This window comes from Stenella coeruleoalba (assembly GCF_951394435.1).
Source record: "Stenella coeruleoalba genome assembly, chromosome: 11".
Classification (NCBI taxonomy): domain Eukaryota; kingdom Metazoa; phylum Chordata; class Mammalia; order Artiodactyla; family Delphinidae; genus Stenella; species Stenella coeruleoalba.
The window spans coordinates 62,132,714-62,148,131 of record NC_137157.1 but is presented as its reverse complement, the minus strand read 5'-3'; the positions used below and the strand labels follow the sequence as shown (position 1 = coordinate 62,148,131).

General features: G+C 37.2%; 1 protein-coding gene across 8 annotated transcripts in view; it reads left to right on the top strand.

Moving 5' to 3' along the window:
- ATF1 (activating transcription factor 1) overlaps window positions 1-15,418 on the top strand; it is a 54,293-nt gene that overhangs the window by 26,741 nt on the left and 12,134 nt on the right. For 3 of the 8 annotated variants that reach the window (XR_013830486.1, XM_079936762.1, XM_079936765.1), the window contains exons 1-3: window positions 2,186-2,434; window positions 6,124-6,243; window positions 8,505-8,605. Coding sequence is in view for 6 of the 8 variants with exons in the window: in XM_079936762.1 (XP_079792888.1) it covers window positions 2,324-2,434; window positions 6,124-6,243; window positions 8,505-8,605 (332 nt within the window). In the remaining 2 variants the exon portion in view is untranslated. Of the gene's footprint in view, window positions 1-2,185; window positions 2,435-6,123; window positions 6,244-8,504; window positions 8,606-15,418 lie in introns of those variants that run through there. The other 5 variants (XM_079936763.1, XM_079936764.1, XM_079936766.1 and 2 more) reach the window with 3 other exon arrangements.

Sequence of the window (15,418 nt, the reverse complement as noted above, 5' to 3'; positions counted from 1 at the left end):
TTGAGACCTAGGAAGTAGTGACATTTTGGGGCAAGTACAGCGTAGGCTTAACTATGGGGCAAAAAAATTAAAACCACAAAATTACAGTTAAATTATCTTTACATGAAATAATAAACTAAAAGATGTACAGCTCTGGTTCATTTTATTTTTCATTTGTATTTTGAAATAATGGCTCCAGTCCATTAATAACTGTGCAGGATACCCTGGGCTTAAGGGTTTGCCATAGTTGATACTGAAGTAAGTAAAAAATCATTATTCCAAATGTCAAAACAGTCTGTTCTTCCTTTTTCCTTGAAATGAAAAGGCAAAACAAATAAACTTGTGTAGGAAGCAAATTGAGAACATACAGAGTGTGAGCGGTTTTAAAAGTCAGTGGTACCAGGAGGGATAAGATGTCTTGGAAAGAGCACTGGGCTCTGGAGCGACGCAGGACCACCCATTATTGTGTTCAGTATTTTACTTTTCAAAATACTTAATACAGAAAATTTCAAACATATTCAGAAGAAGAGATGATTAGGTTAAGCCATCATGGTTCCCGTCACCCTGTTTCAGCACGGCTCCTTGTCCCCCCTAACCCACCACCAACTGGATTATACTGAAGCAAATCTAGGTATCATTAAAGCCTTCAATATTTCAGTATGTATCTCTAAAATATAAGAACTCCTTTAAAGAACATAACTACAATACTATTAACACACCTAAAAAAATTATTCCTTAATATTATCAAATGACCATTCACTGTTTAAATTTTCTAAATTGTTATTTATTGTATGTGTGTACACAATTTTTTTAACACACCTTTTGTTTTTAACTTATTATTTAATTTTCACTGTAACTCTGAAAAAGGTATTATTAGTTCTATTTACAAAGGAGGAAACTGAGGTCCTGGGAAGTTAAGTAATTTGTTTAGCATCACAGAGCAGCAAATGATTGCCTTAAGCTAAAAATCAGCCCAAGCCTGTCTGACTCCAAAATCTGTATGCCTTTCTGGATTTAGAAGACTTTGGATTCAAACTCTGTTAAATAGAGGTTTCTTTTCCCATGCCACTCTACTAACTTCCCACCCTCCCTCACCCAAGTGTTTGTGGTCCAGGGATCCCCTAATTAGGGAGCTAAGGAGAATGCTAATTTTTGCCCAGTCACTTGAATAAGAGTGAGCTCAGCTACCCTGTGGAGTGAGAGGCAATCAGGGGGCCTTAGTCCTACAGCTCCCAATTTAATCAGAGCAGCTCCAAAAAAAATCCTTTCCTACTTCTTCTAACATCTCCTAAGAGGGGTTCTGAGGTTGGTGCTATAGTGTACTAGCACGTGCTACAGCTCTAAGATCTCAGACTGCACTGTTCAGTATGGCAGCCACAAGTGGATATTTCAATTTTAATGTGAATTACTTACAGTTAAACAAAATTAAAAATCAGTCTTTCAGTCATACTAGCCACATTTCAAATGCTTGATACTGACTACTATATTGGATAGTGCAGATTTAGAACATTTCTATCATTGCAGAAGGCTCAGACAGCACTGAAAAGTAACAGGTGAAGGCAATCATCTGTGTTTCAACTGCAGATTAAAATTGGGGGGTGGGGAACAGCAGGTCCCTCTTTTCCTTCTTTGAGAAAGATCTCAGGATTTAGATGATCACATTTGAGAGTGGCAGTGGGAAGACACCAGGCTTTGGGACCCTGAGTGATGAGCATTTTGTGAGGTTAGAACAGTGATAATAAGGGGAAGTGATGACTGCTAGCTAAAACAAAATCTGGTGCTGTTTTTCCTTTTCTGCCTGCCAGATCCTCAGTCTGCACAAAATCACAAGGATTGCCAGAAACTCTGGAGGAATGATTGCTTTTATCCCTTTAGAAACGTAAATTAACCCCCTCACAAGCTCTCCTCATTATTTGAGTGAGTGGCTTTAGTTAGGGTCTGAAAAGTAAGGGGACCTCTGAGTGTAATGATGACTCTAGAGCTGGACTCTTCAGATTCATGAATTCTGTTTATTTTTACTCATTAATTTCTGTGTCCCCATATTGGGATACTGTCAGTGAGAAACAGAGCCAGACACCTGTTAAAGGCAGCAAGATAGATTTCATTCAGACTAGTGCAGTAGGGAAGAGAGACTCCAGCATAAATTGAGCTCAACTCTGCTGAAACAAAAGGTGGGTCCCTTTTGAAATGCTGGAGTGTGCTAAAGGAAAAGTACTGAAGATGTTAGGTGGAGAGGTTGGTCACTGTGATTCAGCCATTTGTGTCCACTTGCTAATTGGTGCTTATCAAATTTAGGCTCCCATCCTCCAACAGAGACTGGTAGACAAAGGCCCTATCCTTCTTGATGACTACATTGCGAAGGGATGACTCCCAGGTCCTTGAGAAAGACATTTCTGGGTTGTACAAGATTTGTTTATCTCCAGGGTCAGAGATTGACAACTGCAAGTTTTCTAAAGTAAGTGCTCTAAGAAAAGTGAGGTCAAAGGCCTATAGTCAGGTTTTGGCTAGAACAAACAGTTAATTATTTTGGCAGCATTGAGCTTTCTCTAGGAGGCATTTTAAGGAGTCTGGGTCATCCTAGGGACTCAGCCTTGAACTGATAGAAGCTGTGGTAGAGTTTGGTCATGTCTCTTAGTGTGTGTGAGGGAGGTTGAATGGAGTTGTTTGTGCTGAAAGTCTGCAGTTTTCAGTACCTGGATAAAGGTTGGTTTGTTTTGTTATTTGTTTTGTTTTGTTTTTTTAAATTGAAGTATAGTTGATTTACAGTGTTGTTAATTACTGCTGTACAGCCAAGTGATTCAGTTATACATATATATATATATATATATATATACATTTTTTATATATTCTTTTCCATTATGGTTTGGCATAGGATATTGAATATAGTTCTCTGTGCTGTACTGTATACCTTGTTGTTTATCCATTCTATATAGAAAAGCTTATATCTGCTAACCACAACCTCCCATTCCATCCCTCCCACAGCCCCTCCCCTTGGCAGCCACCAGTCTGTTCTCTCTGTTTGCAATTCTGTTTGTTTCATAGGTTCATTTGTGTCATATTTCCACATATAAGCAACATCATATGGTATTTGTCTTTTTCTGATTTACTTCACTTAGTATGATAATCCATTTGCATCCATGTTGCTGCAAATGGCATTATTTTGTTCTTTTTTATGGCTGAGTAGTATTCCATTGTCTATATGTACCACATCTCTTTACCATTCATCTGTCAGTGGACACTTAGGTTCTTTCCATGTCTTGGCTATTGTGAATAGTGCTGCTATGAACATAGGGGTGCATGTATCTTTTTGAATTAAAGTTTTGTCTGGATATATGCCCAGGAGTGGGATTGCAGAACCATATGCTAATTCTATTTTTTAGTTTTGAGGAACCTCCATATTGTTTTCCACAGTGGCTGCACCAACTTACATTCCCATCAACAGTGTAGGAGGGTTCCCTTTTCTCCACACCCTGTCCAGCATTTGTTATTTGTAGACTTTTAAATGATGGCCATTCTGACTGGTGTGAGCTGCTACCTCATTGTAGGTTTTTTTTGGCCACACCATGTGGCATGTGGGATCTTAGTTCCCCAACCAGGGATCAAACCCATGTCCCCTGCAGTGGAAGCACAGAGTCCTAACCACTGGGCAGCCAGGGAATTCCCCTTCATTGTAATTTTGATTTGCATGTCTCTCTTACCAATGTTGAGCATCTTTTCATGTGCCTATTGGCCATCTGTGTTTTTTCTTTGGAGAAATGTGTATTTAGGTCTTCTGCCCATTTTCAGTTAGGTTGTTTGTTTTTTTGTTGTTCAGTTGTATGAGCTGTTTGTATATTTTGGAAAGTAAACCTTTGTCAGTCACATCATTTGCAAATATTTTCTCCCATTCCTTAGGTTGTCTTTTCGTTTTGCTTATGGTTTCCTTTGCTGTGCAAAAGCTTGTAAGTGTGATTAGGTCCCATTTGTTTATTTTTGTTTTTATTTTTATTGCCTTGGGAGACTGACCTAAGAAAACATTGGTACAGTTTATATCAGAGAATGTTTTGCCTATGTTCTCATGGAGTTTTACCGTGTCATGTGTTATGTTTAAGTCTTTAAGCCATTTTGAGTTTATTTTTGTGTATGGTGAGAGAGGGTGTGTTCTAACTTCATTGATTTATATGTGGCTGTCCAGCCTTCCTAGCACTACTTGCTGAAGAGACTGTCTTTCCCATTGTATATTCTTGCCTCCTTTGTCAAAGATTTTTCTTTTTAATATTTATTTATTTATTTGGCTGCACCAGTTTTTTTTTTTAATTAATTAATTTATTTATGGCTGCGTTGGGTCGTCATTGCTGTGTGCAGGCTTCCTCTAGTTGCAGAGAGCGGGGGCTGCTCTTTGTTGAGGTGCATGGGCTTCTCATTGTGGTGGCTTCTCTTGTTGCAGAGCACAGGCTCTAGGCGCATGGGCTTCAGTAGTTGTGGTGCACGGGCTTAGTTGCTCCACGGCATGTGGGATCTTCCCGGACCAGGGCTCAAACCCATGTCCTCTGCATTGGCAGGAGGATTCTTAACCACTGCGCCACCAGGGAAGTCCTGCGCCAGGTCTTAGTTGCAGGGGATCTTTGTTGCCACATGCAGGATCTTTAGTTGCTGTATGTGGTATCTAGTTCCCTGACCAGGGATCGAACTCAGGCCTCCTGCATTGGGAGCCTGGAGTCTTAACCACTGGACCACCAGGGAAGTCCCTTTTATCAAAGATTAATTGACCATAGGTGTGTGGGCTTATTTCTGGGCTCTCTATCTGTTCCATTGATCCATATGACTGACTTTGTGCCGATACCACACTCTTGATTACTGTAGCTTTGTAGTACTGTCTGAAGCCTGGAGGGTTATGCCTCCTGCTCTGTTCTTTTTCTTCAGGATTGCTTTGGCAATTCTGGGTCTTTTATGGTTCCATATGAATTTTAGAATTATTTGTTCTAGTTCTGTGAAAAATGTCATGGGTAATTTGATAGGGGTCGCATTAGATTGCTTTCGGTCGTATGGCCATTTTAACAAATTAATTCTTCATTTCCAAGAGCATGGGATATCTTTCCATTTCTTTGAATCATCTTCAGTTTCCTTTATTAATGTTTTATAGTTCTCAGAGTATAAGTCTTTCACCTCCTTGGTCAGGTTTATTCCTAAGTATTTTATTTTGGGGAGGTGTGATTTTAAAAGGTACTGTTTTTTTACATTTCCTTTCTGATATTTGGATAAAGTTTTATATACATATTTCCCTGACCTGGGCATTTGGGAGATAATGAGACTGGAATTTAATCCAGTCTTGGGAAAGGGTAAAGAACCTTCAATGAAACAGAAACAGAATAAGGCATTGTTCTGGGGGCCTGATGCAAACACAGAAAAGAGTCATAAAGGTATTTTTCAGGACTTGAGAAGCAGCCTTGGATTTTATTTTGTGATTTAAGCCCAAGATGGATGGTATGAACCAGGATAGTGTAGAGGAAGGTGAGAGATCTGAAAATATCTGGGAAAGCTTCTTGGAATAGGTAGAACCTGAGCTGAGTCTTGAAGGATGACGGGTGGGCTTTTCTTGGTTTAGCATTTTATTGTGGTATTTCCATGAAACCCCATCTACTTTCCACAGAAATAAAATATTTCAAGTAAATAATTGAATCATGAAATTATAATTTATTTTTCTTTGAAGATACTGCCCAAAGTTGGTATTTCTCTCACTTTTTGATTCTTGATTTCTTAATTGTTTTTTAACCAGATATCTTCAGAATGACATGTTCTGAAGAGCCACCATGTTTTTACACAATCAGTTCCTCTGCCCCAAATACCTTCCAACCCTATCCCCCAAGCACACCTTCAGGGAATTGTATATCTTTCAAGACCTAGCTGAAGTAGCACCCTTTCTTTTCTCCCACAGTACAGTGCTGTCTACTTCTCTGCTTATATTATAGCTCTTATTGTTTGTTTAGTTTGTACTCTCAACCCCCTAATGCAGTCTCCTGCCCACAGAAGATACCTAATATGTGATTAATAGATGTGGTTAAATATAATAAGCTCTGAAATGTATTTTCCAGTATTAAGAACTCAGCTTTCTTACGTGCACAGGTATAATTATATTATGTTAATTGAATTTTTATTTGTTCTTAGATGTCATTAAGAGGATCTGCGCCAGTGACAATTGTACCTCTTCCTGGAGAGCAAGTACAGGTTCAGGGGGTCATCCAGACAGCTCAGTCTTCTGTAATTCACCCACCACACGTGCAAACGGTACAGAAATTCGAAGACTTAGTGGTTGAGAGAGGGGACTTTTGAACCCTGAGTCTCTGGACACACTGAAGTTGCTATAGTTATAATATTGTAAAACAAGATAATAAAGTTGTCTTAGAAATTAGATTTTAGAACTTCTAGCTTCATGTATATACTACCCGGTAAAAATATAAGGCAATTTTGGGAAGAAGTTATTGCTTAGAATTTAAGGAAATGAAAAATTTTCTGAAGGGAAAGCACCTTTTTATCCTAGTGGTATCCTTCATGAAAAAGAGAATTCTGAAGAAAGGGTGATGATGTGAGCATTTTAGCAAACTAAGAAAGTACCTACCTTATGCTTTGTGGCGATCAAATAAAAGAAGTTCTCTCATAGTGAAGTTCTTATTTATATCTATCTACCTTCATATTTACACCTGACAACAGTAGGGAGGAAAAGGCCATCCTGGGTTCCTTTTCTTTTTACTCTTTCTCCCCATTTTATCTTCTGGCTCCTGTGAGTCTCAGAATGCCTTTGGTCATCTCTCATTTTTAGAAGCAGCTATCCTAGAAGAAAAGCTGTATAACTCATTTTTTCCTCTTGAATGTATACAGTGTCTGGCAGTGTTGTCAGCTCTAGAGCTGCATCTTTATGTGTTTTTTGTTTTTGTCTTTGTTTTTGGTTTTTTTCCTATAGGAAAGGTGACTGCTGCATGGATTTTTGAGGTTTTATATGAAGATTTTACTCTTATTAGTGCTGTTATTAAAGAGAAATACTTGATCTTAGTTATAAGGAATCTCTTAGTTTTAGAAGTGATTTTCTTACTTGAGTTCAGTGGGAGGCTTTGGAGTAAATTTAGGGACAGACAGGGAAAACAGCTAATATTTAGATTAGAAATGGCATATCTGTGGTGCATGAGGAAATATAGAAGTGACAGATCTTCCTTAATTATTACTTTATTATTCGTTACTGCGATTATTTCTTAATTATTACAGATTGTGATCTTTCTTTCCTATCTAAAGACAAAGATTTAAGATACAAAAAAGTAGAAGTACACTAGACCTTGTTTTTGAAGGAGACTATAGAATGTAAAACAAGCTTCTCTGGAAATTTAAGATCTGAGTCTACATAGTTCAGGGGAAGGCCTTCTGTAGAGAGTAAGTAAGGTAGAGAATTTATGTCCGTTCTAGAAGCCTGTTTTGTTTATTTTTTTTAATGAAGATGAAGTCAGGTGTCACAATGCAACTTCAGAAAAATGCTGAGAAATTTAATACATTTTAAAAATTGAAAATAAGTCGTTTCCTCAATTGTAAGATATCATAACTTAAAACTTGCATATGGTTATTGTAGTAACTAGTTTTAATAGGTTTATTATTAATAAGAGTTAACATTTACTGTGTGCTTGCGCTGTGCCGTGCACTAAGTGCTTTACATGTATTAACTCATTCAACTGTGAAGTGAGATACAGCTTATTATTACAGATATTTAAGTTGCATGTGTTTGTACCTGCCCTTGCCAGTGACCTCCACTTTGCCAAATCTAATGCTTGTTCTCAGTCCTTGTTTTACTTCACCTGCTAGCAGAATTTGACATGGTTGATTATTCTTTTTTCCTCAATACACTGTCTTCGCTAGTTTTCCAAGGACACTTTGCTCATTTAGTTATTCCTCATGGTGGCTTGTTCTTGGTCTTATTTGCTGGTTCCTCCCGTTCTTTCCAACCTCTTACTGCTAGAGTGTCCCTGGGTTTTGTCCTATATTTATCCCCTTATTGAGCTCACTGAGTCTTGTGGCTTTCAGGACTATCTAAAGAACTGTGACTTCCAATATATGTCTCACCCAGACCCCTTCCCTGACTCACAGGCTTGTATATTCAGCAGTCTCCTCAATTTCATTATCTAATAATTAGATATTGGTTGGATATCTGATAACATTTCAAAGTTAGCATGTCCAAAATCCAAATCAGACAGCATTAATGATTAAAAAAAAACTTTGAATAATGTGCATCAGTGTAGAGACTGATCTTTACAACTCTAGTGAAGTAGTATTGCTTTATTTGGGGGATAGACTTTCTTCTTAGTTCTGCTGTGTTGTATGTTCCTTTAGTTTGGGCTCCTGAAATAAACTTTCTCTTTTCCTTTTATTTCTTTCTTTTCGACCTTAGATTTAATGACAAAGGAATTTGGGTGGCAGAAGACAGATCATTTTTTCTGAAAGTAAAAATTAAATTTAATTCTTTTTCTACCTGCTTTGTTCATCATAGTAAAACCAGTTCTGTTTTTCAGGTATCATCTTTATCAGAAAGTGAAGAGTCTCAGGACTCATCTGACAGCATAGGCTCCTCACAGAAAACCCACGGGATCCTAGCACGGCGCCCATCTTACAGGTGAGTACTCGTGTCAAACCCTGCATGTGTTATATTACCATATGAGTTGGAATGGTGTTGGCAAAGCAAATTATATCAAGAAGGAGCATGTGTTTGTATAGGAAGGGAAGTGTTAAGAGAGACAGGGCAAGATTTTGAAGGGCCCAAGTTGCTGTGCTGAAGAGGAATTTAGACTCATCTTCTGGCAAAGTATTAGATATCCATATTTACTAACTTTAATAGTAATATGAAAGAATTAAACTACTTTGTGTTCCCTTTCTTAGCTTCCTAGCTCTGAGCCTTTGTTTTTCCCTTGTGTGTGTAAAACACATTCTTCTACATTCTGCACATACTTTAGCCCTCATTTCCTCCTGGAAACCTTCTCTGTTTACTTTTTCTTCAGCCTCCCAAGACCAGGTTAGGTCTTTCTTCTGTGGCATCTTTTTACTAACCCCTATTATAGTACTTACCTCATGCTACTGGAATTCCAGTTTATTTATGGGCATGGCCAGTGCTTTATTATTTTTTTGTCACCTCAGGGCCTAGCAGAATGACCAGATGAGAGTAGATGCTTAATAATTACTTGTTGAATGAAGAGAAAGCTGAAGTAGTACAACTAACTGACAGAAAGCTTTTGAAATAATCTGGGTGATTTCATATAGGTAGTGTGGTATCTTTGGCATGGCTGGATCTGAGACACTTCTGTGGTAGAACTGACCAAACCTGATGACTAGATGGTAGGAGGAAAGGGAGACAGAAAAGGATGAAATGCTCTTTTGAAACACATAGACAAATGCAGTAAGGTTTTCGATGTTACGAGAGAACTTTTTATAGGGTGTATTCATTCCTGCCTGACGGAAGAAGTAGGAAAGACTTCATGAAAGATGTAATTTAGGGCTTCCCTGGTGGCGCAGTGGTTGAGAGTCCGCCTGCCGATGCAGGGGACACAGGTTCATGCCCCGGTCTGGGAAGATCCCACATGCCGCCGAGCGGCTGGGCCCGTGAGCCCTGGCTGCTGAGCCTGCGCGTCCAGAGCCTGTGCTCCGCAACGGGAGAGGCCACAACAGTGAGAGGCCCGCGTACCGCAAAAAAAAAAAAAAAAGATGTAATTTAGTTCATCATCAATCTGATAAATTCTGGGAGCAGGGAGGGGTTTTGTAAGGCAGGAAGAGAGCTTCTTAGGCTGAGGGAACAGTGTGTAATGAAAGGTAGATTGTATGATATCAAAGAGGTTGGCCTGTTCTGGGAATTGGCAATTTTAAGGTACAAGGAAGAAGGGGTGGTTTAGCAAGAAAAGGTAAACAGGAGCCACATTACTTAGAACCTTGTTACCATGTTAAGGAATTGGGACTCTACTGAATACACAAAAAATTTTGTCTGTGAATTTTTGGGGGAGTGAAAAATAAGCCTACTAAAATGAGTTCAATTTGAAACTATAAAAAAATAATCCAGGGACTTATCTGGCTGTCCAGTGGTTAAAACTCCGTGCTTCCACTGCAGGGAGCATGGGTTCGATCCCTGGTCAGGAAACTAAGATCCCACATACCACGTGGTGTGGCCAAAAAAAAAAGTAATCCATTATGAATTTCTCAGCCTTAGAAAGCAAGGTTCCAACCATGTAAGTTAATCTAAACCTACATCTAGATATATCTTATGAAGCAAAATTGGAGGGCACCAAAGATAAAAATAAGATCTTAAAAGCTTCCACAGAGAAAAGACAAATTACCTAGAAAGGAGTGACCATTAGGCTGACAACAGATTTTTGAATGGTAATATTAGAAGACAATGGACTAAAATCTTTAAATGCCAAGAGAAAGTAACAGTTGGCCTTGGAATTATATACCCACCTGAACAATCACTCATAAATAATGGTGAAGTTAAAATCATTTCAAACTGATTTAAGAAATTACTAAAGGGTACATGTCAGGAAGAAGAAAATGAAACCAAACAAAAGGAACGTGAATATAAGAAAGAATGGTGAACCAAGACATTCATTAAGTTACCATTGACTTTTTAGAATAATACTAATAATGATTGATTAATTTGGGTAGTTTAAAAACAAATGGAAAGAAATATATCAGGCAGAAATATATAAGACAGGAATGGTCTACTAGAGTCTTACATCGACTACCTTTAGACTTACCTTAGACTGTTAGAGGTAACTGGCAAAAGAATACAGATAAAAAGTTTAATTTCCAAATAGTGGGGCTCTTTTGGCACAAAACAGTTATTTAGCTCCTAGATAAATACTTGTTAATGAATTGTGCATTTATAGGAAATAACAGAAATGTCTTATCAGCCTACTCTAATAAACATAAAACCATATACATACAAATACATGAGCTGAAACTAGAATGGGAAGCAGAAGCAAGCATGAAGACCAAGGTACACCCATTACTTTAGGTCTACTGCAGGAAGGGACTACGAACCTGAGATTTTTGTGTTAAGCTGAGATCCCTACAGCAGGCTAGAGCACCTGAAACAAAGTTTCCCCAAGTTAAGCTTTCCGAATTACCAAAGATAGGATCAACCAAATATGAATTTACAGTCACAAATCATCAAGCATACAAAGAAATAAACCATTATAAGTGAGAATCAGCAGAAACAATATACAATGAACTCAATAAATGCAGAAAAGTATTTGATAAAATTCAGCACCCACTCAAATTTTTAGCAAATAGGAATAAAAATGGACTTTCCTAGCATATACAGACTTTGAGAACTGAACTATACATAGGACAGATCATAGCTCAAGTTCCAAACATGGTACACACGTGGACCAAATCTGAATAGCACTGCATAGTCTTTGAAAACTAAATTGATGGAACCACGACCCACAGAAGGCTGGTCAGAACTTGCAGCTTGGACACAACCAGGCTGATAGCCTGCTAAAACAAGAATATCAAGAATTCTCCATAGGATTTAAACAGGAGTCTAATATAATATTGAAAATGTCTACCATTACATGGCATACAAAGAACTTGGAAGAATCTTAACTTGTAAGGGAAAAGATTATAAGCAAATGCCATCTCCTACATGACCCAGATGTTGGAATTATATGACAAAAACTTTAAAAGAGCTATTACTGAAATGTTCTAACTAACAAGTAAGGGTGAATTCTCTTGAAATGAATGGAAAGATAGGAACTCTTAGCAAAATACAGAAGATATAAAGAGAACAAAATAGAAATTTAAGAGCTGAATACACTAACAGAAACAAAACCTCACTGGACGGATTCAATAGGAGAACAGAGATAAAGAGTTAGTCAACTTCAAAGATAGTTCATTGGAGATTATCCAATCTGAAGAATAGAGATTGGAAAAATTAACTAGTTCTCAGGGACTTGTGAGACAATATCCAAAGATCTAAACTGTGTCATTTGAGTTACAGAACAGAAAAATGTTGCAGAAAAAATACTTGTAGAAATAATAGCTGAAATGTTCCCAAATTCGGTGAAACCTACAAATTGAAAAAGATTAGCAAATCTTAAAATAGATAAAATGCAAAGAAATCCCTGCCCAGACATATATCATAATCAAACTGCTGAAAAATGCATAAATATTGTGAGCAGCCAGAGAAAAATGACACTACTTATAAGGGCATGATGTGAATGATTATAGATTTCTCATCAAAAACTGTGCAAGCTAGAAGAAATGAAATAGCATTTTTAAAGTGCTAAAGAAAACTGTTAATCCAGAATTCTCTATCTAGTGAAAATAACCTCAGAAATGGAGGTGAACTAAGTATTCTCAGATAAAGGAAAACTAAGAGAAATCATTGACAGCAGACTTGCTCTAAAATAACTGCTAAGAAAGTTAAGACCAAAAGAAACTTGGAAGGTTAGGAATGAATAAAGGCAACAGCAAGATCTGGGCAAATATAATGGACTACTCTCCTATTAAATTCTTTAAAATATGTTTGATGGTTGAAAAAAATGACACTGTCTGATGGGGTTTCCAGTGTAGGCAGTTTTAATATGTAAGACAACTACAACATAAATGGGGGAGGATAAAGAGATTTAATGTGGTGGTAAAGTTTCTAAGGTTCACTTGAAGGGATAAAATAGTGACTATAAGTAGACTAGGCATCTATACTGTAACACCTAGAACAACTACTAAAGAAACTACAAAGAGATTTAGTCAAATACACAATAGATATATTAGAGTTTTGAAAAATCTTAACCCAAAAGAATGCAGAATTTTTTTAAAAGATAGCAAATAATAAAATGGTAGATCAACCAATATCAGTAGTTATATTAAGACAGCATGACTTAAACTCACTAAAAGACAGATTATAAATAGACACAAAAATCCTCAAGAAAATATTAGTAAACCAAGTACAACAACATATAGATGGTATTATACACCATAATTGAGTAAGATTTATCCTAGAGTGCAAAATTGGTTTAACATCTGAAAATCAATTAATGTAATACATCGTATTTATAGAATAAAAACAAAAAACTTATAGTCATCTGAACAGAGACACAAAAAAGCATTTGATGAAATCCAGTACCCTTTAATGATAAAAATTCTCATCAAACAAATTGATGGGAGTTTCCTCAGCCTGATAAAGTCCATCTACAAAAGCCCAGAGCTAACATCATATTTAATGGTGGAAGACTGAATGTTTTCCCCCCTAAGGTCAGGCACAAGACAAGGCTGTGGATGTCTGCTCTCACTATTTTTACTTAACGTTTTACTCAGGAAATCAGGTAAGAAAATGAAACGAAAGGCATATTGGAAAAGAAGAAATAAAAGTTTGCAGATAACAATGATCTCATATATAGAAAATCCCAAAGGATCCACTAAAATAGAACTAATAAATAAGTTCAGCAGGGTTGTGGGATACAAAATCAACTGGTTTTCTACACACTAGCAATAAACAATCCAAAAATAAAATTAAGAAAACAGTCCTACTTAAAATAACATAAAATACTTTAATACTTGAAATTAAATTTATAAATTCAAATCATATAAAACAGAAGTATAATACTTGTGTATTGAAAACTACAAAACCTTGTTGAGAGACATTTTTTAAAAATCTAAACAAAAAGACATCACATGTTCATCAGTTGGAAGACTAAATATTGTTAAGACAAATAACCCAGTTAAACAATGAAGAAAAGATTTGAATAAACATTTCTCCAAAGAAGATATACAAATGGTCAATAAGTATGTGAAAAACTGATCGACATCATTTGTCATTAGGTTAATGCAAATCAAAATAATGAGATATGACTTCAAACCTAGTAGGATGCCTAAAAAACAAACAAAAAACCCATAACAGGTGTTGGTAAGGGGGGCAGTGGCTGTGGAAACAATCTGGCAGTTCTTCAAAATACTGAACATACATACCTTATAAGCCATTACTACTATTGCTATATATATAAGCAAGAGAAATAAAAACATAATCAAAAGAAAATTGGCTATATTAATATCATACAAAATAAGACTTAAGGGCTTCCCTGGTGGCGCAGTGGTTGAGAGTCCGCCTGCAGATGCAGGAGACACAGGTTCGTGCCCCGGTCCGGGAAGATCCCACATGCCGCGGAGCGGCTAGGCTGGTGAGCCATGGCCGCTGGGCCTGCGCGTCTGGAGCCTGTGCTCCACAACGGGAGAGGCCACAACAGTGAGAAGCGCGTGTGCTGAAAAAAAAAAAAGAAAAGAAAAGGAAAAGAAAGCAAACAAAATAAGACTTAAGAGCAAAGAAGATTATCAGAGATAGAGGGAGTCAGTTCACCAAGAAGACATAACAATCCTAAACAGGTACGCATCTAACAACAGAGCTTCATAATACATGTATCAAAAACTTACAGAACTGGAAAGCAAAATAAATCCACAGTTATAGCTGAAAATTTGAGTACACCTACCTCAGTATCCGACAGAACTTGTAGCCAGAAATTCAGCAAGATTATAGAACAACTGAACAATGCAATCAATCAGTCGTATCTAATTGACATTTTTAGAACACTTTACCCACGTGCACAAAGAACATTCACCAAGAAACACCACATCCTGGATCATAACAAACCTTAACAAATTTAGAAGAATTGAAATTGTGCAAAGTTCTTTTATATTTGAATTAGACTAGAAGCCAGTAAAAGAAAGATAACAGGAAAATCTCCAAACATACAGAAATTAACACACTTAGAAATAATCCATGGACCAAACAGAAAATCTTAAGGGAAATTAGAAAGCACTGTGAACTTAATGAAAAATGAAAATTTCAAAATCTGGAGCTGTAACCAGTGGGAAATAATTAGAGGAAAATTTACCTTATTAAATAAAAACTTATAAAAGAAGGAAAGTCTCAAATCAACAAGTTTCCACTTTAAGAAACTAGGGGAAAAACAAAATAAGGTCAAAGCAAGCAGGAGAAATGAAATTATAGAGATTAAGCGCAGAAATCAGGGAATTCCCTGGTGGTCCAGTGGTTAGGACTCTGCACTTCCATTGCCAGGGGCCCGGGTTTGATCCCTGGCAGGGGAACTAAGATCCTGCAAGATGCATGGCACGGCCAGGGGAGAAAAATAGAGCAGAAGTCAATGAACTTGAAAAGAGAAAACTAATAGAGATAATATAACTGAAAGGTGGTTCTTTGGGGGAAAAAGAATTAGTAAAATTGATAATCCGGTAGCAAGATGGGGGGAATGGTGACTATAAAGGGGAGAGTGGTCAGAGATGAGGTTGGGGAGGTCACAGGGACAAGTTATGGCCTTGTAGACTGTGTCATTTATTCTGATAGGGAGCCACTGCAGATGAGTGACTTGATCTGACTGACATTTTAAAAAGATGACTGGTTGTTGATGATTGGTGTGGAGAATGGAATGTA